This window comes from Ixodes scapularis, unplaced genomic scaffold, assembly GCF_016920785.2.
Source record: "Ixodes scapularis isolate PalLabHiFi unplaced genomic scaffold, ASM1692078v2 PGA_scaffold7__128_contigs__length_106722199, whole genome shotgun sequence".
Classification (NCBI taxonomy): Eukaryota; Metazoa; Arthropoda; class Arachnida; order Ixodida; family Ixodidae; genus Ixodes; species Ixodes scapularis.
Window position 1 is genome coordinate 26,921,013 of NW_024609882.1, and position 20,890 is coordinate 26,941,902.

A 20,890-nucleotide genomic window follows, 5' to 3' on the forward strand; every position below is an offset into this window, starting at 1 on the left:
AATCCGATGAACCCAATCAAGCTGCGACAAAAGTGAATTGTCACATAGCTCATCGCCTTTGTGCGCTTGTTATTACAGACCAACCCGATCGCGCACAGTAAAAGCGCAGCGAGCTTCATGATACCAAACCAATATATACAAGTGCCGTGACGATGCACTTTGTCGCTGCTTGATGGCTCCATGAGGTCGCAGCGTCGGCTGCACTCGGACTTGAAGCGAAACGAAGTATATAGAGATGTCGTCTACATGTTCCCGCGCTTCTGTAAAAAAATAACCCCGAGTTCGTTCCTTCGATAATCGCGTTAATAATGTCGTTTATAAGTGGTCGCAAACTACCACTATAAAGGCTTGGCGAGCCATCGTGGGGACTGGTACTTGACCTTGTTTACCATGCCGAGAATGGGGGAAAGACGCACGTCCGATATAACTATTTTCTGTCGAAGGACGTCGCACAACCACGAAGCCTATATGGACGGCAGCGACTACTTCCTGTATTTCCTTCCTTGTGGCCGGTACACAATTAGCGCATCTTGTATGACGACTGTACTACATTCTAGAAAATGCACGTGCGTGTCCGTCTTACATGTAGCTCGGCGGCGCACAACGGCCTTCGTCGTTGTTGCTACACTGAACTCCTAATCATCATCATCATGCCCACTCTACCCGCCGAGCTCAGACGGAGGTAGTAATCACTGTGATCTTCGCGAATTTTGTCGAAAACACACACAAACACACACACGCACACACGAACACACACACACGCGCACACGAACACCCACGAAGACACACACACACACACACAGACACACACAGACACACACACACACACACACACACACACACACACACACACACACACACACACACACACACACACACACACACGAGTAATGCGCGCGCGCGCATTGCTCGGGTTTAAAAACTAGGCGTACTCCAAGACACTGAAAATCAGTCAACGGTATTAGCTGTTGTGCTATGAGTGTCACAGTGGAGGTAATTTTTCCATCAGAAGTGTTTTTGTTTTTGTATTATTGATCACCGAGTCTGTGTGCACGTAGTGGGAAGCGGATATTAATTTTTTCTCGATCGGGGGGAGGGTGAGGGAGGGAGAGGGAATATGGAAGGTGAGTCTATTTTAAGATTCTCCAGCGCCTCTCTCGCTCACACGAAAAAATGCCGAGCCACTGGAATATGGACAAATGTTCTGACATTCCGCAGAATAGAACGACGGCCACAGCCTCTTGTACAGGAGGCTATGCTACTGCATGTGGTGAGAATGCCTCCCACAATCCAGTAGACGAGGATGGGAGACGGGGGTTATTGGAAAGGTTCTTACGTACAGCTATGGTTTCCTTGGGCTTGGGCAGGCCGAGCATTTCCCGGGCGTAGAGCGTCTCTTCCAAGACCCTGTCGTAGCTGATGCTGACCGGAACGAACAGAATATCTGACACCTTCTCGGACCGGTACAGTTCTAGGCAGGCCTGCGAAAGGTTTCACAAGGTTGCCTGGTGGTCGAGCTTGCAGATCGCCAAGTTCGACTCAAAGTAGAAAACAAGTAGCTCTTCACTCTGCTTTACACTAAGGCGGCATTGATGTCTAAAGCCTGCATATCAAGCTGTTGGACAGTCTCCAAATGCTAACCCCAACAACCCTCGGTAGCACACGTCGCCAATATCTGTAAACGTTGAAAGAGCACGCACCTGGACAAATCCGGTCCGCGGTGGCAGCGACTTGCCGGTTCTGCTTCGGGTGCCTTCCACAAACACCTCTAAGGGATGCCTTCCATCCAGAAGCATCTGATGCAAGTACTCGGTGACGAGAGCGCGGTACACGCAGTCGTCCCCGAACTTCCTGCGGATGAAGAATCCTCCGGCGTGCCTCAGGGTGGAGCTGACCCAGCGCAGGGACAGAAGGTTGTCTCCCGCCGCAGCGCAAGGCAGCGGGGCGTCAAGGTGAAAGGTGACGAACGACATGATCAGGAAGTCGAGGTAGCTTCGATGATTGGGCACCAGGACGACCGGACAACGCTGGCAGGCGGCGCGCAGCTCCGCCGCTCCCTCGGTCTCCACCAGGATTTGATCGTACAGACGTTTGAGCAACTGCATGACATCGTAGCGGTTGGCTATCTGTGTCGCTTCTCTGGGCTTTGCGATGAATTAATAATCCTGTGGCCATGTTTTCCGTCTACAGTTCCAGGATAGGTTGCGCGCCTATTGGCTTCAGTTTTTATCGGAATCACTCCGTTCAAGAGTAAGAAGGCAGGATGTATCGTCGTGCCATGGAGGCACTGTGTTTTGTTTACTAGCAGTCGTGCATTCAGTGTTAAACGCTGACCTGATTGGCTCGATCATGACTATCGCTCGATACGTTGGCGTTAAATCACGATTAAGAAACTTGTATGTTTGAGGTGGGGATAGCGGTAAAGTGGAGAGTTAAGTACTTTTCACTAGAATTACTCTATGATTTTGAACTAAAACTATCATTTTTCAGATCTCGTGGACGCGTGTGGGGGGTCCAATTCATAAACACTGTGTTTCACAAACACCTCTTAGACATAAATTCTCTGTGCGCATTTTCTACGTCACCTACTGAGGGTCAGAGTGAATCACAGGTTGAACAGAAGGATTGGCGTCAAACTTCAGCTCGAACTCGTGTTTAGTCAGCATCCGAATGCTGAAGCAGCAGTTATTTCCAATATCTGCTCCGCGTTGGCCTTCTTAAAGTAACATTTCAAATTCAGCGCTTCGACTTTCTTACCTAACGGGTACTGTGTTGGTCTCTCACAATAATAGGGAAAGGACACTTTATCTAACCGACGGCCGTGTCCTTGCACCAGGGACACCCTCAAAGACGTGTGCCATTGGGACCACATAATCTTACGTCAACGGTCACGGTGACCTTCATATGGGCTCACCTTAGACAGGAAGAAGCCCCAGATGCGCACCACGGGCATCTTGAACTTGTGCGCCAGAATGGACAGGTACGCCCGGGCCTCGCGGTCCAGGTCTTTCGCGGACCGGTCCGAGTTCCTCTGGGCTTCGGCGAGGGCTTCCTGCAGCCCCGAAGACTCGAGCACGGCGCGACACAGCTGCGGCGGGCTGCGTCGCGTCGACCAGACGGGAACAGGGTAGCTCCATGTCCTCGTGACCCAACGGAAGTCCGAAGGACGTCCCAGACGCCGGTTCTTGAGCGCATCGTCCAGCGGCGACAGCTTGTCCTCCGCAGACTCTGGCGTTGCAGGGTTCCTCCCAACCGCTGCCGACCTGCAAAGCGCCAACCGTGTGACGTTTAAGCAGCAGATACACTGCTCGTACATTATGCAAAAGATACGGTGTTTCATGCGGACATGATGACAGAATTGTTTGCTGACAGGTCTCACGCATCTGCTAGTAGTGTTACTGTGACTTTGCTGCAAAGGTGGAAACCAGGGACGTCACAAACTCCTGTCGAAGCTCGAGGATCGACTGACTCGGGGAACTTTCGAACTTTTTGAAAAAAATTCGACAAGGTCCGATTTTTTAAAGATTTTTGTTTGACTTCAGCGCGCAACTTTCAAGTATTGGGGAAATATTTTGAACAGTAGCGTTTTTTTTTTAATGCAATTTAAAAAAGTAGTGGCAAATGGTTGAACGTTATAAATGAAAAACACAGGGGACCTTAATAATTAAGTTACTTTTTAATAGAAACAAATGCTTATTTATTTATTACTTCATTTGTCGGTCGCTCAAAGGAAGCCTAAAAAGGTTCTTGAAAGAAACGAAATAGAGGTGGATTCTAAAGTATTTTTATTCAGTGAATCTGAATATCAGGTTTGTTCTCCTCGAAGATGTAACTGCACGCGAAAAAACACGAAAAACTTCCTAACAGTCGTTACGGTATAAAATTATCTTTAGGCCGTCAAACGTGTTTGTTTTGACATGGCGTATCAGTTTATTTTCAATAATATTTTGTTGTTAAACTATTTGGTGCCAAATGTAGAGCTCGGTAAATTCGTCTGCGACGGTGTCAAGTGTGGAAACCGCTTAAATGAACTGCAAACGCTGGCGTATTTGCGCTGACATTCCTCCCCCCGGCATTCCGTCGCAGTGAACGACGAAGCCGAGGAAGAAATGGCGCCTGCTGTCCACGTCGCACACATCGCCGCGCAAATTTTTCTCTCGTGTGAATACCTCTAGTATACAAGAGGACAAAATCAACTACAACAACCCAATGTAAGATAGCACCGTTTCCCGTGACACATTGGTCACTGTACAAACACTAAAAATTAGAACAAACAGGACAATAAAAGAGAACACCGTATTTACGAGGTAGATATTATGCGCCTCATTAACAATGCACCCTTCCTCCGTCAGGGGGCGTCAGATCGTTTTCAATTTCCACGCATGCACAAAGTATTTGAACTTCAGTCGAACTTCTGTGGGACTTCGGGGTAGAAGTTCGAAAAAGTCGAAACTCAAACCCATGCAGGTTCCCGACCTCCCTATAGGGAGTATTCACTGGCGGCCATAGCTGTGTGCGCGAATGCTGAGCGCGTGCTGATGGCGAGCTTCCACAGTTCTTTTGCAACGTGCATTCCGCACCATCAAGAGTGCCGGTCTTAGCAGCATATTATTGTGGGATCCTTCTGAGCATGCGCTCTAAACAGCACCCACAAATATGGCGTCCAGTGTATACTCCCTATAGTACTCTACACAAAGCAATGTTCGAGCAGAGCAGGGCAGGGCAAACTCATCAGACCCGCGGTCGCGTGCAGTGCCACTAGACATTTCTTTTGGCTCGTTAATCCACAGTCACTTTGCCAATAAATAATACAAAAGACAATTTGTTGACGTTTCCTGAGGTGTGTTTCTGCCTTCCTTGACTCTCCTTTCACATCAATCATAAAAAAGAACTTCTTGCGGACAAGTTTGAGCATGTACACCTGTATCTAGAAAACACGCTTCGAACAGGTTTGTGGGCATGACGCAGATAACCATGTCATCATGCGTGCACAAAACACCGTGTCTTTTACATGATGTTTGAGAAGTGTGACGCCGGCTTTACCCTACTGAGATTTCAATCCCCGCGGCTTATAACTGATTCACATGCGTGACGCACTTTGTGTTGAGGAGCTGCGTTCTCTGTGTTCCTACCATTATCTTGCGAAAGCAAAAAGAAACGTCGCTATAGAATGCCGTATGTTTGCTGATGACGTAGACAGTAATAGGAACTGGCGTGTATTTCTATACCCTTCCTCGGACAGTCTTGTTATTTTCTCAAGAGGAATGACATACGTTGGGAAGATTATTAGGTGTGGACATTGCGGAACCGAAGAGGAAGGCTCATCTGGTTAATTGTCTTCTTCGACGTTCAAGTGTTATTAATTTCGTCCATGATTATAGATCTCGACAAAACAATCCTCCTTTCAACTAGTGTTACAAAGACGTTCGTTTTTGTGTTTTGTTTCGTTTTTTTTTTTCGGTTGGGTATTTTGTGGCAAAAGGAGAAAGCTTTTTTTTTTTTTTTTTATACGTGGCCATGAAAGTTCGAGTGAAAGTGCGATGCTTGAGCTGTGTTCTTTCGACCCTGGCATAAAGAGGTCCTTATCCAATTTATGTAGATTACAGCTATCTTGAGAGAGTAGTCACTGGAAATAATAATTCCTGATGCAGTCGACTGCACTGGCACTTTATTTAGACAAAGAATACACAGTTATATGTACGGGAAATATTACTATTATTTTTATTTGTTTTCGAGAACCAATAATATACATAACGTGGATAGGGAATTCAACGGTTGTTTCTTCGCTTTGTTTCGCTTGTAGTGCGTATAAGTGGTACACATTTGACAGGAACGCAAACACCAAGGTTTTGATAATGCTGCATTCCCAAGGACACGCTATAAAAAACACCAACAGCCTCCCCTTCTTAAAAAAAAATAAAGACAGCTTTCTTTGTTTCCAATGCTGCACTTTCGCTCGCTATCATCTTTACGTTATTTTGTTCCCAGTTATTTTATGAGCTAGATCATGCCATACAGAATTTCCACCGATAAATTCCATTTTATGTTTGTGCAGCTATAGCTACAGTTTGTTGTGTACGGAAATTAATAATAAAAACCCCTCCCTACGAACCCCCCAAACACACTCACACAAAAAAAGCAAAAAAACAACAACAAAAAACTTGAAGTTCTGTGATTTAGTATAACGGTTTTAACCTCCATAATAAAGCAGATTGTCTAAAACAAAATCTAATTACACAGTTGCCAGTTCTACGATACCTTGCAAGAGGAGGCATGGATCGACTCGCGGCTCCGCCATATATCACGCCTTTGTGGTGGCGCTTTGCTGTCGGCATGGCGCATGCTCGGGGGGCTTCACTTCCGGTTTCTGCTCACGGGCAGGCCACGCACGGTGGTGTGGGAAAAACACTGAATCGTGTTGTAAACAACGTGCTGGTCTACAGTCGCGGACAGGACTAGAGCGGCAGGAAGGTCCTTCGGCTGTTCCGCATTCGGCGCAAACTTTACCTTCGATGACGCTTTGGGGACTTGTAAGCCTCGAGCGCGCACACGTAACCGAAGCACGACGGAAGGCTATACGAGCGCGTGCATGGAGGCCACGGGCATTCGAAAGAGACACCTTGCCGTTCTCATCCTTTCGGTGATTATAGGTTAGGGGCATGGCCTCCTCTATACTCACAAATCTGGGCAGTTTGACGACGGAGCCATACTGCGCCCGGTCGAAGAAAGGGAGCGCGAGGATCTGGTAGCACAAAGCATCAAAGAGCCATTTCTCGGGAACCCTGCACGCCAGCGCACAGCTTTTGCAGCAGCGAGGACCTCGTACACACTTGCTCGCTTGGGAGAAGTGTGTTTCGTCGTCTCGCCGCTGCGGGGCGCCAGTCACGTGGCTCTCCTCTCATCCGCTGTCTGCCGCTCCACCTTTTCCATTTCGGCGGCCGCTTCCCGTGGCCATCTGCCAGGCTTTGTCAGTATATAGGAGGCTATGTCTATTCTCATATGACTCGTTCACACATTCCAACCGGATTGGCAATGGCACTACTAGGCTATACAAATGCGAGCTCTTTGCTCAAGAAGGCACTTCGGTGGTGCGAACTCTTGTTGCTCAGTAGGACCAATCACGCAGTAAACGTGCACCGACCCCGCGTTTTTGTTTTTTTGTGCGTGATTGGCGTAGCCGGCGATGGCAGAATCCACAGAGACAAGGAGCGCCGAGACTATCAGACTTTTGGGGCTGCTTGATTAGCTTCGTCAAATCGTCGTGTCGGCCGCGGTCAAACCTGAAGCGAAACGGTGTGTAGCCTAGATGACACTGGAATGCACCGCGATTCTTTCAAAGCAATTGTCTTTTTTCTAATGTTACTTAGACTGTAATGCTTCCGCGACTTCCTTTTCGAAACTTGTTGAGTCTTGCTATTCCTTGGCGTTTACACTCATGAAAGTGAACTTTTTTTTTTTTTTTCAAATCTTTGTGATTTTGTGGCAGGTGCCACGTTGCGTGTTATCAAGGAGCGTATGAGCAATACCGTATATTATTGTCTTAATTTTGGTACAAATGTCTGACGCAGCATTTCTTTTCACCGCGTCGATAAAAAAAAAAAGAGAAAAAAAAGATGCGCACGGGAGCACCATGGTTGGAACGTTATAGATGAAGAGTTGAGGGGTAACTCCTCTCCCATCTTTCCCCCTTGGCAAAGCAAACGCTGGAGAGGAGGCAACCTCCTCTCCAGCGTTCGCTCTGCTCATATGGAGAGAGGTGGGAGGAGCTTTGACTTTACTTTTAACCTGTCACTGACTCTAGCATTCGGTGCCAATAAGACGTTTAGTGTTTCTCTTTCTTTCCCTTTCACCCCCTCTCTCTCTTTCTCTCTATCGGTACATACCGATAAACCCCGAAATGTATTCCCCCGAACCGGTTTGATCAACAATTGGGGAAAACCGACCAACCCCAAAATGAGTTGCCCTTGAATAAGAACGCAAGCTTCACGGGAAGAAATGTTTAGCTACGGTTTTAATTTGTGTTGATTTGGAATGTAGTCCGCATTGAACTGGTCCGCAAGGCTGTTTCAATTACTTCGTGAATCTCGCACTTTGTCTCGTTTCCTTTTCTGTCCTGTGTTGTGATTTTTTTTTTATTTGTTTCTCAGGCATTCGGGTCCGCCCGATAAACGCCGTCGTTTTGACCGCCACCCCGGAAAACACCAAATCTGTGGGGCAAAGCGAAAACCCCAACAAAAAATCCCCCCCAAAACACACACACACACACACGCACACGCACACGCACACACACACACACACACACACACACACACACACGCACACACACACACACACACACTCATACACACACACACACAATCACAAAGTTTAAAAAAGCATACACCCCACAACAACGAAACCCTAGTTTCCTCGGGCTTTCTGCTCACTACACAAGCGCCGCCTATTTAGCTGTTAGTGGTTACGATTGAAAACAATTGCGCCCGCTCTTGGCGGGCGATTTTGTGCTAAGAGGAAATAGAAATCGAGTGCGCGCTGTCTTCGCGGGGCTGCAGTTGACGGCGCGGCGTCTTGAGGAAGGAAAAGTGTGCAGTAACAGTCAAGGCTGACGGTCACACCCTTGGACCGTTTTAACCGGAGGTGAATCCTTCACGGCACCGATAATGCTCTGTCTTACTTTGACACGCTTTTTACGCTGCGGACCCTCAACCCGCCCATCCCATCATGCTGAAATGCAAATGGACGTCTCGCATTGATGTCGGTTAATGTGCGCCATAATGACGCGAAAAAAAAAAATACAAGTGAAAACAAAATGAACGGTATGAATATTCACGCGGCGATCTGCCTTTGAGATGTGACGATGACAACGCGATCTCTGCGTTGTTATCTTTGCACCGTTGAAAGTGCAGAGATGCCCTATGCAGCGAAAGCATAGCCACATGGTGGTTCGGAGCGCTGTCCGGACGTAAAGAAGTTCGTATAAATAAAAGCTAATGAACGGCATGCTATATGAAAACTTTCGTAAATATGCTTTTAGGTGCTGCATTTATCGTACTAAAATTTTATGCGTTTTGGCTTCCTAAAAAAAAAAAAAAATCCAAGCCAAACAGTTTTTGGTGTTCCCATGGCTAGGGAGTAAAGCGGAAACAAAACGAATCTTGTTAAGGCTGCTACTTTCACAGATGGCAGCATACAGGTTCGGATCTGCTTGATCGGCTTTCGGGTGCTCATCTCAAAGAGGCTTTCAAGTTTTTGTTTCATGTTGTGGCACCTGTAGGTAGCAGCGTCAACCAGGCGGTTTGTTGCAGTTTTTCTCGATGAACATACAGTTTTTTTAACTATTTTTTTTTATTTTACGCTTATGAAATTTTCGTATAATAAACCGATTATTTTAAGACACCGCTGTTAAAATGAAAAACCCCCCCATTGGAGAGGTCCTCAAATAAGATCAACCTGCAGGTTTCGAGGGGTAGGAATATTCAGTTGCAGCTTTCTTTTGCATTGTCCCGGGACACAGCCGGCTCTGAGCGTCAACTGAACTGTCCGCAAGGTTGCTTTTTTCCTCGGAAACTACACGATGTATCTCGTTTTTCCTTCTTTAATTGGCACCGAGGCGATTTTTAGGCATTTGGGTCAAGCACGTGTTCCCTGGAGGTCGGGGAATCTTACGTTCCCTCCCCCGTGTCCTCTTTTCCTCATCGTAATCCTCGATTGACGTCAATTTGTTTGCCCGACCCCGAAAATATGCACCGAAAAACATTGAATCTATAGGAAAACATAAACTCCAAAATGACGCTCTCGAATTCGACGAAAAATGAAACCGAAAACACAAAACCCTACTTGGCGACCTATGGATATGTCAAGTTTTGTTGCTAAAGGTCAGTCCATGGTTCTCAAAATTCTGACCAATGACCTGCACAGTCACATCATTTCGCCACTGAAGGAATAGGACGCTACTAAATCACACAAAGTTTCATGGCAGAGGGCTTACGTGTTTTTTTTAATGATCTACAGAGCTTTCCACAACAAGGCTTCTCTGTTCATGTATTTTATTTAGTTAAAGTGCTTGGTTCGTGCATGCCTCGCTTGCTGAAGTGACCACCAGTTCACGTTGGTCGGCTATAATCATCGTATGCTAAACTGTACCTTTTTCGGGCCGTTTATTATTGTTTTAATAGACCTATTGCTAAATTACCCAAGCATCAACGAGAATGCGGGAAAGTGTTTCGACGCGCCGCACGCGTTCGCCTTCCCCGTATAAAAGATTCCAAGCAAACAGCTAAAATAAGACGTTGACGAACGCGCGTGCAAGATGCCATTTGTTTTAGGCTTTTGCTTTAGAAGGGTTACTGCTTCAGACGCCATAAAGTGCGGCGCGTGTAACTACACTCGTAGCATGCTTCTTGGTGCTTGGGTAGTTTTGAAAAAGGATCGCTGTTCGTGTATTTTACTCGCTTAACAAAGGGATCGCCGCACGTGTGCTGTTGGGCTGAGGATTCGCAAGCGAAAGGGACGCAGCAAGTGAACGCATCAAATAGATTGTTGTGTCAAAGAAACGCACTGAATGAGCGCAACCATTTGACGCAGCAAATGATTGCAACAGATAGAGGCCTCAAATGGTTGCGTAAGATAAGCGCACTGCCAAATTCGGTTAGAGGGTTATTTGACCCACGGAACCGCCGCCACAGTTGTGATACTTTGATTCTGGGATGTCATCGCAAGATCCCGGAAACCAAAAAAAAAAAATTTAAATTGAAACTACGAACTAAAACTAACGCAATAACGAACTGTGTATAAACTGTCTGGCATGTTCTAGGTTCTATTTAATGATTATTTATTTATGTATTAATAATTTCCTGCAGATCCTCGAACGCATTCTTCCAGGAAGAGGGTCGCGAAATACATGTTGGGTGAAAATACGGGTGGAAACACGATCCAACCAAGCATATTCCCTCCTAACGCTGTTCAAACAAAAACGATCGACTAACAGCAGGAGTTAACGGTTGCTACTTCCAATTGATGGCACATTCTTTTTGACACGTAAAATGGCTGTAGTGATGTCCTATGCATGTCATACATATTAATGGTGTAATCTTTCTGACGCCGAAAGTGAAATAGAAATAGTGATATGGTTGCCTTTCTTCTTTTTTTTTGTGTGTGCATTATACTTTGTGTGAAAAAGGACACACAACCAAAAATGTTGATGTCTCTGCTCCTCTAACTTTTTGTGGTGAGCCCGTTAGTACAGTATAAAAAAAAAAGTATACATATGCAAGGACAGAGCGTGTCAAGTACGTCCTTTGACTGTTGGTTACTTATGTCAAATGCCAGAGATAAGCTGTTGTGTTCGGTCCATCCAAGTGCGATATTTTCTCGTTTTTTCTGTGCTCCTCTAACTACTCACATTCAACACTTTGTTTGTTGTCGTCTTCAAAAGCGAAAGTAAGCCATGATACAAGTACCTGAGGGTCGCTGACACCTTCGGGTCTGCACCTCGACAATGGGGTTCTCCGATTATCCTCGCTTTTTTTGTTTCTTTATTTTTTATTTGTTTTTTTATTTATTAAGTGTGCTTTACGGTTTTATCTGCAGCACCGTCTGTGTCCTTCAAGAGCGGAAGCTTGGACGCTTTCACCGCCGTTTCTTCGACGAGGAGTTTGTTATTCGAGAAGCGCCGCACTATCTCTGGGTTGGCGAGACGCTCTTGCGTTTGCAAAAAAAGATCCCAAAAGATGCTGGGGAAAGGAGTGAGGGGAAGGTCAACCACGAAACCGGTGTCCGTGCAGTTATCCACTCGCTGCTGGGCTGCGGGTAAACTGCGTACTGGTATACCTCGGACGCACTGCTTGAGGACATGCACGATTGCGCCGATAAAAAGCCGCACGGGTCGGTCGGCGGTTTACTTGCTTACCAACGAGTTGTTTCGCGTGGAATCTTTCTTTTTTTTTTCTCTCTTTTTGGTTGAGTTTCTGTGGCCTTGTGGCCAGGGGTAAATTTCAAGGATGTCGATTTGAGAGGTATTACAAAGTTGTGACGGGAACTGCAAGTTGTGTTTGGGAAACTAATAGTGTTGTGTGTAGGCCAAGACAGGCTGGAACTCAGCCTCAACGAATGTCTGGTGTCTCTGCTGTAAATGAGATGTAGAGTATATACGACCGATAGCCTGGGGTTTTTGAACACGCATCATGCAGTTGTGATTGCACGACCGCGCGCCGGCACGATGCTCAATCAGATCCAAACGCACGGGGGTCGAGATTGAATCAACCCTGGCGAACAACCTTCCTCTTTCTCTGTGGAGTGTCATCACAGTGAGATGTTCGTTCTTCGACTCTTTGACGGGATACGAGGCCCAGCCGAATGGTGACGCAGCGCTCTTGCCCAATCCGTCTTCGCTTGATCTTACTCTGATGACATCTAACTTTTCGTGCACAGGCTTTGATTATTCGTTTTGGTGTGCTCCTTGAACCCTCAACCCCGGGGTTGTTCAACGCAAGCTTTCGCACCACGTGCTCTGAGCTGCGGTGCGCTAACACACTCGACCACCGATGCCCCAAAAGCCGTATATTGATAAAGTTTGGTCATTCATTTCGAAGTGTAGGAGGTAAATGAGGAGGCGCCATTGGCCGAGAGCGGGCTGGACATGCTCCAGGGCGTCTTCGCAGATTCGAATGTGGCCAGCCAGAAGCCGCGAATGATGCCCTGGAGGTGGTCGCGATAAACAAAAGTAATAAGTCCGTCAGAGTAACTCTCCGTGACTGAAAGAATGGTGCACGTGATTTATTGATCACGACGTGTAAAATCAAAGTCTAGGAGAATGATCGACGTGGTCAGTACACCAGGAGCCGAGGGCCGAGAAAATGCCTTCCAAGCGGTCAGACTCAGGCCTAGCAAAAGAGAGTTCGAGTAGCACATTCGATTCTTACATCTTTTTGCATGATCATAATCGAAACATTACGTGCAATACATTTTTAGCCATGAAGAGTTACTCCATTTAACTCTCACGCACTTTTTAAAATTGTTTCTCGCTACCACCGCTAGGAGATTATTTTCGGCTTCTGGTTGCCCAAGAGAGCACGTCAGATCAGATAAAATTAGCGCAAACGACAAGAGAAGAGAAGAAAGGTAGGACAGGACAGAGCGCTACTCACAACTGACGTTTTAATAGGAAAAGACAAGAAGGAAGTGAAGCATTTTAACAATAAAAGGAAGAGGAAAACCCAACGAAAATACGTCCGCGCCCTAGGTTGTCTTGATAAAAGAAGAAGAAAAACGCCAAAATCGTGACTACCTTAGGTTGCTGTACTAAAGGAAGAAGAAATAAGAAAAAATCTCAGAAAATAAGCCAGAACGTTCAGATGTTGAACATTTCGTCGGACCTAATGTGAAACACAAGTTAAATTTCTATCTTAATGTACAATACACACTTCTTGCGGCGTATGGATCATTACTGGTGGAGTTCAAGATAGTGTAGCTTTTTGGTGAAAGGGTCACCGAAGGGGCGCTGATGCAGGTGTTCCCGCGCGGGATGATGGTTTGCGCCTCAAAAAGTTCTCTAGCTCGTTTTTCGCCGTAACGCCTCAGCACTTTTGTGTTGTTCAACAAAGGCGAGCAGTGACAGTCTCGTACATGCACGGCGAGGTGTCCTGCTGGTGACGACTTTAGTGCAAGAGCATGTTTTCTAAGACGGACATTAACGCATCGCCCTGCCTGTCCCACATATACTTTTCCGCATGTTAACGGTATCTCATAGATTATACCACAGCTGCAGCACGTCAGGCCTTCTATATGCGTCTCGTGTACTCCTTGGCTCTGCCCACTCCTCCCATTGACCAACCCTGCTCCCCTATACTCCCCATGCAACGATATCCGCGTGAATATTTTTTTCACTTACACGAGCTTTCTGTCATTAACTTACTGGTACACTCGTACACAACGCCACCGATTAAGAAACTCCTTTGTTTGCGTTGCCATTTCAGGAAGGAAAGCTGACGTTTTTTTTCAATCTCTCTTTCGCAAAACTTGAGGACGTAGCTGGAGGATCGCAGTATCGCCCAGTGACAATATTTGAATGTGGCTCATAGATTGGACCCGAGCACTGCGTGAGCACTCGATTTGGGCTCATGATAATCAAAGGACCTTTTCCACATACCGACGGCACCAGGTGGTGGCTGCACGAACTAAAAATCGAGGAAGTGACCTACCTGCGCTACCAATCGATAATGGGAGCTACGCTACCAGCTTCTTCGCTCTCTGAGCAGCGGCGCCTGCCCAACGCGACTTTAAAGAGGAGCATCCGTGGCGTCCACCAAAACGTCGTGTTTTCCTTTCCGTCGACGTTCTTTTTTTGTGTAACAGTTATATATATGCTGCAGTTACGTGTTCTACTCGCTGATATACAGCCTCCTTCCGAATTTCCTCGATTTTTCGTTCCGACTTCTGCCGCTTGGCATCGGGCGCTCGCGCGTGCGCAGAACGCTTCTCGGAAAAGGTCCATTGCTCGACAAGCATTCGGGTAGTGGCCCGTGTCCAATCGCTGCAATGACGACAATAGCCGAACCATAGCAATGTTTGAAACTCAGCGCGTGTCGTGTGCTTTGCCAACCCCAGCGCGCGGCTATGATTCACATTAGCGGCATATAATCGGCTCCAGGTCGCGTGGCCCCTTGTTCTGGCTGCGAGTTGATGGGATGAACGCTGCTCCTTTTTCTTCAATTATTTTCTGGGACTTCTATTGCGTGTGGTGAAAAACGAACGCGTGTTTCAGAAGTGATTAACATCAGGGATCCGTTCTAAGCGGTATCTGCGCGAAGTCCAACAATTGTTGCATCGCCCCTTTAAGCTGAGACTAAAAGCTCCGCCTTTAGCGCGAGCGTCTCTGGCTACCGCAGTGCTTTAGTTGCGCGTGCCTGCGCGTTCGCACTTGTGTTAGCAAGGGCAGATCATGCTCGCGCTAAAGGTTGAGCTCTTAATCTCAGATTAAGGTTGAACGGTGCATAGGTGTATACCATAGGCTTTCGTATGTCGTGTAGGACCTCTTTTTTTTTTTCAGAAAGGGGGAGAGGAGAGAGGGACTGATTCTGACACTACTCATACACCAGGCAAACACGAGTCACCGGAATATCCGTGATTGGAATGCCGCGTGCCAAGTTTTCTCGTTGAACTCATTGCCATGCGGCATTCGAAGCACGAATATCGCAGTGACTCGCATTCGAATCTGTATGCAGACTGTCTTTTGTATGATGTGTAAGCAGTGTGACCCCGGCTTTAGGGGTTTGTTGGTGGTATGAATAACTTCATGCGTGTACCTTCATTGTTTGTCAATTTCAATTTATCTTCTGCACCTTTTGGTGCGTTCGTTTATTCTTGTAAAGTATACAGGTTTGCTACTGTCGAAATATATACGTCCTGTACTTTTTCGTGAGACAGCAGGAAACCGGGGGCTGTGTACTCCTTAGCTAAGAAAACGCTTTTTTCAGGATTGGTAGATAGGGAGACGTGTGCACGTTACCCAAGAAGAGTAACTAAATACGATTCTCGAGATTGATTCTCAAAAGGAACGCGTTACTTTACCTTAAAAGTAACGAGTTTTTTTTCTCCTTACTTTGACGACCCTATACTTAACTGTTTTTGTTTTATGGTTTATCGTCTTCTTTTCAGTAGTCGTTGCATATAAGCAGCACCTGCCTGTCGAAGTTTTCATCAGTTATGTTTCCTTGCTTCATTGAGAATACATCTCCGGCGACGCTGAAGAGTCGTTTTACTGACGCGCTCGAATGAACGGGAGTGTTGTGCTTCCGGAAGAGCTGGTGAATCTGGGATTCCCCTCTCTATTTCTTTTTTCTTTCTGCTTCTAAAGTTTAAATTTGACAAATGGGTCTCTGCCTCCACGTGTTGGCAACCTCCGGTTTACATTCGGTCTGTACACGATTCTAGAAGGTTCAACCAACGAACTTTGTCACGTTTGCTGGGTGAATGGCATCCCCAGCTGAAGACCTCGACTGACCTGTTCAGCGATAAACATTGCTATACTCTCATACTGCTTAGTTGTTTTTAGGTTTAGCCACCTGTCTTTGTCGGAGTAGGCGCACACTCAGGTTAGAGTTAATACGAGGCTGTTTGAACGTTTCTCTTCGAAAGTAACGTAATACCTTTACTCGTTACTATGTCTGAAAAGTAACGAAATACAGTTGCTCGTTGCTTGGCCTTAAAAGTCTAAGTGCTTCACTCGTTGCTCTCCTAGAAAAGTAGCTAAATACTTTACTCGCTACCGAAAGACATAACTAGGTAGAAGTAACTTGTTACTAGTAACGCGTGTAGTACGTGTCTGTATATAAGGAATGGTAGACGCAGATAGCGCAATGCACGTAACGTTCCGGTTCGTTTATCTTAAGTGCCGCCTGACTCTGAACCCGCGCAGAGTATAGCTAAAAATAGCTCGATATAGTGGGAAGCAGTGTCACTCGTGATAATCCTAAATGTATTCTTAAACCGAACTTGCGTCCTTGATAAGAAAAATCAAGTGTACTAAAAGGCTGACGCACGCCGCTAAGCAACTGGGTTAATATACAAAAACCGAAAGCTTTAAGGCCGGTTCTCACATGCAGCGAAGCGCTGATGTAGCGCTGCTCACGCGTCGTCAGCTACTTATCGTCTGCCATGAGCAACAGTTCTGACGGTGCGATACAAAGCTGGGGAACGCTCTTGTCTGCATGCGCTCAGCGCGAGGGCATAGCTATGCTTGTAGCGCTCCGCTGCATGTGTGAACAGGCCTTAAGGCGCAGGCGAGATGATGCATGTTGAACACGATGATAAACTCCAAAAATGAGGTGAAAAACAGTAAACAAAGTAAGAGATAGAGAAGTAGGGGGACGGACCGCGCGTCTTAACATTTTAGACACTGACTTTATCTCTCTCTTTTTATCTGTCTCTTACTTTTTTCTTAACTATTCCAGTCTCAGGGTTTAATATCGTGTTTAATGTAAACAAGAAAGACTGCCAATTGGTACATGATCGTGTTCAATTGGATCCATGTTTTCGGAAAAAACGAACTCATATCTCGCAGCAGGCAGCTAATTCAACTGCCTTTTCGTTTTCTGCTCCTCAGCGCCCGTCGACAATGTGATTAGCCTATCCCTAAAACGTTTTTTTTTTTTTCATTTCCTTTTTGTTTTTGTTACTTTACTTCCTAATATATTTTGATATTCGATCTATGGTGAGAGTGCCGCTGCCTTCGAAATTAGCGGCTGCACTTGCAGAGGGTTCGGTGAAGTGCTCTGCGCTTGCAAGCCGTGGGCCGGTGGAAAACCTATTCTGAGTCTCGCTTCACCAGTCTTTCTCAGAAAGATAATTTTGGCACCGCGTGAGCTCGCCGATTCCCGATAGCGCACTCGATAAAGCGGGTTCTATTTTTTTAATTTTTTTTTTATTTAGGGATGCCGAGTTAAAGACTGAGAAAGGTATTTAAGTCGATGTTGCAACACTGGAGAGTAATACAGTCAGCCGTTGCTCAACTGAGCCTTTTTCGTGTTGGTTAATATCTCCGCCGGTTAGGAATTGGAAAGCAGGATAGCTTCATTTCGCCAAAATACAAATTTTTCCTTGCGGGAATACCAGGGCTCGTAGCCTGCTCGGATTTCACAGGAAACGAACGAAGAGAGCGAACGTCAAGCAGCCCGCGCCGCGGGCAGTTCGACGTTCTTGGAGGATTATTTTCGTTGAGATAATCTCCAAAAAGCCTTTCCAGCTATATTCCGGGTCTCCGCGAAAAACAGCTGATAGGGTCGGGTCCGGGGTGTGAGGACGGAATAGACACGTTCGTTCATTTGCTTTGAAGCTGTGTAAAAGAGCAACTCTCTTCTACATTTGCCCCAAAACACGCCGGATTCTGCCCGGTCGTCATGAAGTGACTTTCGTCGACACTGTATATTAGATATGCTGTGTTATATGAGACTTTTCTCAAATCCTGTTCGGATAACGCGGCACCGGGGGGTACGTACAATATATGTTTTTCGATTGAGACTCGTTGAATTTCAAGTTGTGGGCGGGGAATATTCATGCATTTCGGATATCCCGTGTGTTCAAATATTTTCGACGGTTAAGACCTTTGTAGATTGACACGGCTGAGTGTATGGTGCCGTAAAAAGAGCAACATAAAATGAAACAAACATTCCAGTTGCATTTGTTCTGTCGCGCACAGACTCACCAAAACAGCTTTCATTTCTTTGTTTTCGTTCCCCAAAGTAGTACAATTCACTCTTAAAAACCCCGAGAAATTCTTTTCGCCATAAAACACAAAATAAAAAAATATAACGCGACAATGTAGCCTCCACCAGCGTCCGGAAGTGCGCCTACGCAGGCTGCCACAGCCCACCGAGAGGAAAGCCCACAGCCCAGCGCAGTCGGGCAACACTGAGGTACACTCTCAAAACCAGGGACGCACGCTGTAAATCGCTTCGTTCGAGACGGCCGCCTGCAAAGGTCTATACTCTACAGCAATTAAAATAAAAAAAGAAAAAGAAAGGACACCTAAATAGGGTAACTGAAGAGCGACAAACGACGTACACGTAATTTGCTCCGCTATGGAATGGAAGACTGGTTTTTATACTTTCCCTTCAACTCTTTCCGGCACCTCCACGTGAATTAGCCCACCATGTTTAGGTACTGTAATATTCAAATAAACGCCCAAGTTTTCCTCGTGCTTAGAGGTTTTCGTGTGTGTGTGTGTGTGTGTGTGTGTGTGTGTGTGTGTGTGTGTGTGTGTGTGTGTGTGTGTGTGTGTGTGTGTGTGTGTGTGTGTGTTTTGCCATTGATTTGTTAAAAAAAAACATGCTTAGCTCCATCGTTTTAAGATACAATAACTTTCAAATAAACGCCGCAGTTATACCTCGTCTTCCGTGTTCGTTTTCGCACCGATTTGCTTTAGAAAATTGTAAATAGGGCGTACGTTTATCGGCGGTTTTCGCTCGGTGACTCCTTCATATCTTAAACACCCTCAAAGACCGAACACACACAAAAAAAGCCCAAGTCTGCCGTTTTTTTAGGGCACAAGTTTCAAATGAACATTGAAATGCACCTCGTCTTTCATTCTTGTTTTTCCAACTGCATGTTTCAAAGAAACAAAAATCAATCTGGCGTACGTTTATGGGTATTTTTTGGTCGGTATATCTCAATAACCAAAACGCCTTCAAAATTCGCTCAAAAAAAAGAAAAGGAGTTTAGCTCCGCCGTTTTTACTCAAAACTTCCAAATAAACACCGAATCTACCTCGTCTTTAGCGTTTGTTTTCCCAGCGACTTGCTTTAAAACAAAACAAAAAATTCTGTCCCATGTTTATTGGCGGTTTTCAGTGAATCTCATATCCAAAAAGCACCTAAAATCCCCGCAAAAAAAAAAAAAGAAAAAAGAAAAAGGAAAGAGATTGGATTCGTTGTTTCTAGGTACAAAACCTTTCGAATAAGTTGCAGAAGTGTTGTAAGTTGGTCGAGTTGGTATGATGACATGATGAACAGAACAGCGCACACAAAGACAAGGACAGAGAAAAGGAACATGCACGACACATAAGCGCTTTCAAATAAGCTATCTGGCGTACGTTTATCGGCGTTTTTCGGTGAACATCGATAACCGAATTGATCACCAAATTCGCGAGATAAAAAAGAGGAGTCGCAAAAACTACTCACAGCCGATGGTTTTCCCTGAGGTCGGGAGGCATGGCTGGCTGGCCCGAGCGACTGTTTTTTACCCGTCCGGCGACCGACCGCTAGCAGTCCATCCGCAGCTTTCCTGGTGAAGCGGCGCGCTGTGCCGGGGTTACGCCGAGCGCAAAGCTGGCTGGGTGCTTGTCAAGGACGCACATCACCTGACTGCGCGCGGGACGCCGCGCTACGACCGACGGCGGCCACCGAGGCATCGCCGCCGCCGCCGTTGCCGTTGCCGCAAATCTCACGCAACTTTTCGCAACGGACGCGCGCTGGCCGAGTGGGTCGCTGGCCGAGAGGATTAGCGCACCGCGCAAGTTCGGATCGCGTGGAGCGAAGACTGGCCGATCCTGGGTTCCTTCTTCGTCCCTGTCCCTTTGGATCTGGATGAACATCGTACTGGCTTGCGGTTGTTGTTCCGCGATATGCCTCGTTAATAAGGAGTTTTCGAATAGGGGGCCCCAACATTTGAGGGATTCAAAGCGTTGGCGCCCTCTATTCTGTAGCTTTCTAATATAGACAAATCTGTTACCCCCCCTTTTCCCCCCTCCCCCCCAAAAAACAAATAGAAAGAATTAAAAGGTGTTTATAATATGAGTTGCTCATAATAACGAGGCAAAAATGCATGAATTTACGCAGTTCGTCCGCAAAAATGTTGTCTATAATAAAAAATGGGGGGGGGGGGGGGGGGGGTACGTATTAATGAGGTCAGCATTACCATGTGACTGCGTTCCTACAGCGTGATGCAGGTTAAAGACGCCAGGCTAACAGGGGTAATGCACTGGCTCAATTTCTCATGTACAGCGTGAACCAGTGTTGCCGTAGCTCAAAAGCAGACCAACCTTACGCTCTCTAATCACAAACGACAAATGTTTTTTTTTTTTCGGACGCATGCGAGCATTGGACTGCCTTTTAAACCTCCGGAGTAGGGTGGGGAGGGGGGGTCGCGAGTTTTTAATTGGAACCGTATGTTTATTTTCAGTAATCGAGAAGTTAATGAACAAATTATACGTAACTGGCCGAGTAATCTTTACGATTATCCCCGTATACTATGTTCCCCTTGCCGTATAACTCACCTGCACAAACCGCATAAGTGTAGCTTTAACTTCTTTCTTTTTTTTTTAGCAAACCTGTAAACTAAAAAAAAAAATAATAAACTTTGTATACGGAACATTAACCCCGGCTGCCTGTCTTTTCAA

General features: G+C 46.2%; 1 protein-coding gene across 1 annotated transcript in view; it reads right to left on the reverse strand.

Annotated features, from left to right (window-relative positions):
* Positions 1-20,126, reverse strand: part of LOC8036531 (dihydroxyacetone phosphate acyltransferase) — a 32,982-nt gene extending 12,856 nt beyond the window's left edge. Inside the window, exons 1-4 of the mRNA XM_029973662.4 lie at positions 19,674-20,126; positions 2,915-3,263; positions 1,701-2,099; positions 1,341-1,481 (exon numbers count right to left, since the gene is read on the reverse strand). Of these exons, the coding sequence (XP_029829522.2) occupies positions 1,341-1,481; positions 1,701-2,099; positions 2,915-3,263; positions 19,674-19,705 (921 nt within the window). The 5' untranslated portion in view covers positions 19,706-20,126. The remainder of the gene's footprint in view (positions 1-1,340; positions 1,482-1,700; positions 2,100-2,914; positions 3,264-19,673) is intronic.
* Between the last annotated feature and the right edge of the window lie 764 nt (positions 20,127-20,890).